Source organism: Phyllobates terribilis, unplaced genomic scaffold, assembly GCF_046119375.1.
Source record: "Phyllobates terribilis strain yellow unplaced genomic scaffold, ASM4611937v1 Scaffold_11__3_contigs__length_659146591, whole genome shotgun sequence".
NCBI lineage: Eukaryota > Metazoa > Chordata > Amphibia > Anura > Dendrobatidae > Phyllobates > Phyllobates terribilis.
The window spans coordinates 638807434-638808440 of NW_027362771.1; the positions used below are offsets into that span (position 1 = coordinate 638807434).

The window sequence follows — 1007 nt, forward strand, 5'->3', positions numbered from 1 at the left end:
CCCACAAGTACTGCAGATGAATCAGCATCATCAGGCCTGCGCATGATGATGGTGGAACTCAAGAAAACAAGTCTGTCAGGAGCTATAAGATCTTTTTTTCAATGGATCTTCTTGAAGGCGTTCTTGATGTCCTTATTTATTAAGCAGTATATCACAGGATTGGTTAATGGAGTTAGCACAGAATAAGCAAGAGACAGAATTTTTTGTAAAGCAATAGATTTTTCAGTTTAAGGTATTAAATAAATAGTAACTAGAGTGCCATAAAATACAGACACTACTGTCAGATGGGAACCACAGGTGGAAAAAGCTTTTTTTCTATAGTTGATGGACTGAATCCTCAGAATTGTGCGGACAATATACACATAAGAGATGACAACTATTAGGAATGGACATGTGATTATTGGAAAGCTCAGGATGGTCGATAATAACTTTGCCTTCAATATATTTGAGCACGATATTTTCATTACAGGTTCTAAATCACAAAAGAAGTGATCGATGACTTCCGACTGGCAGAACTGAAGCTTGGATACATTACCTGTTATAACTAAAGCTACGGAAAAACTTAATATCCAAGATATGATGATTAATTTCAAGCAAAGAATTGAACTCATTATAGAACCATAATGGAGAGGGTGACATATGGTCAAATATCTATCGTAAGACTTTGCAGTCAACAGAAGACATTCTGAAGCTTCAGAAGAACCAAAGAAATACAACTGAGTCATACATTGTGAAATGGATATGAAGGATCCATTGTGCAGGATCATAGGAAGCATATTTGGAACAATATCTGAGCTGATCATGAGGTCGGATATGGTGAGTTGTGTCAGGAAGAAGTACATGGGACAATGGAGGTTCTTGATGTAGACCACTAGAGTGATGACCAAGAGGTTCCCACAGATAGTTGTAAAGTAAATAATCATAATGGCTAGAAATACCAGAATTCTAACATTCTGGAGACCGGGAAATCCAAGGAGAAGGATTGTGGTAACACTGCCTCTTTCCAT

General features: G+C 37.3%; 1 protein-coding gene across 1 annotated transcript; it reads right to left on the minus strand.

Moving 5' to 3' along the window:
- Window positions 1-227: 227 nt before the first annotated feature.
- On the minus strand, window positions 228-1007 carry LOC141167587 (olfactory receptor 11L1-like). Its single transcript, XM_073654976.1, has one exon. The coding sequence runs from the start codon at window positions 1005-1007 to the stop codon at window positions 228-230; it is 780 nt and encodes a 259-aa protein (XP_073511077.1).

Bases quoted from the DNA above. Each gene is read 5' to 3' on its own strand.
- LOC141167587 (XM_073654976.1), bottom strand. From the start codon at position 1,007: ATGGAAAGAGGCAGTGTTACCACAATCCTTCTCCTTGGATTTCCCGGT.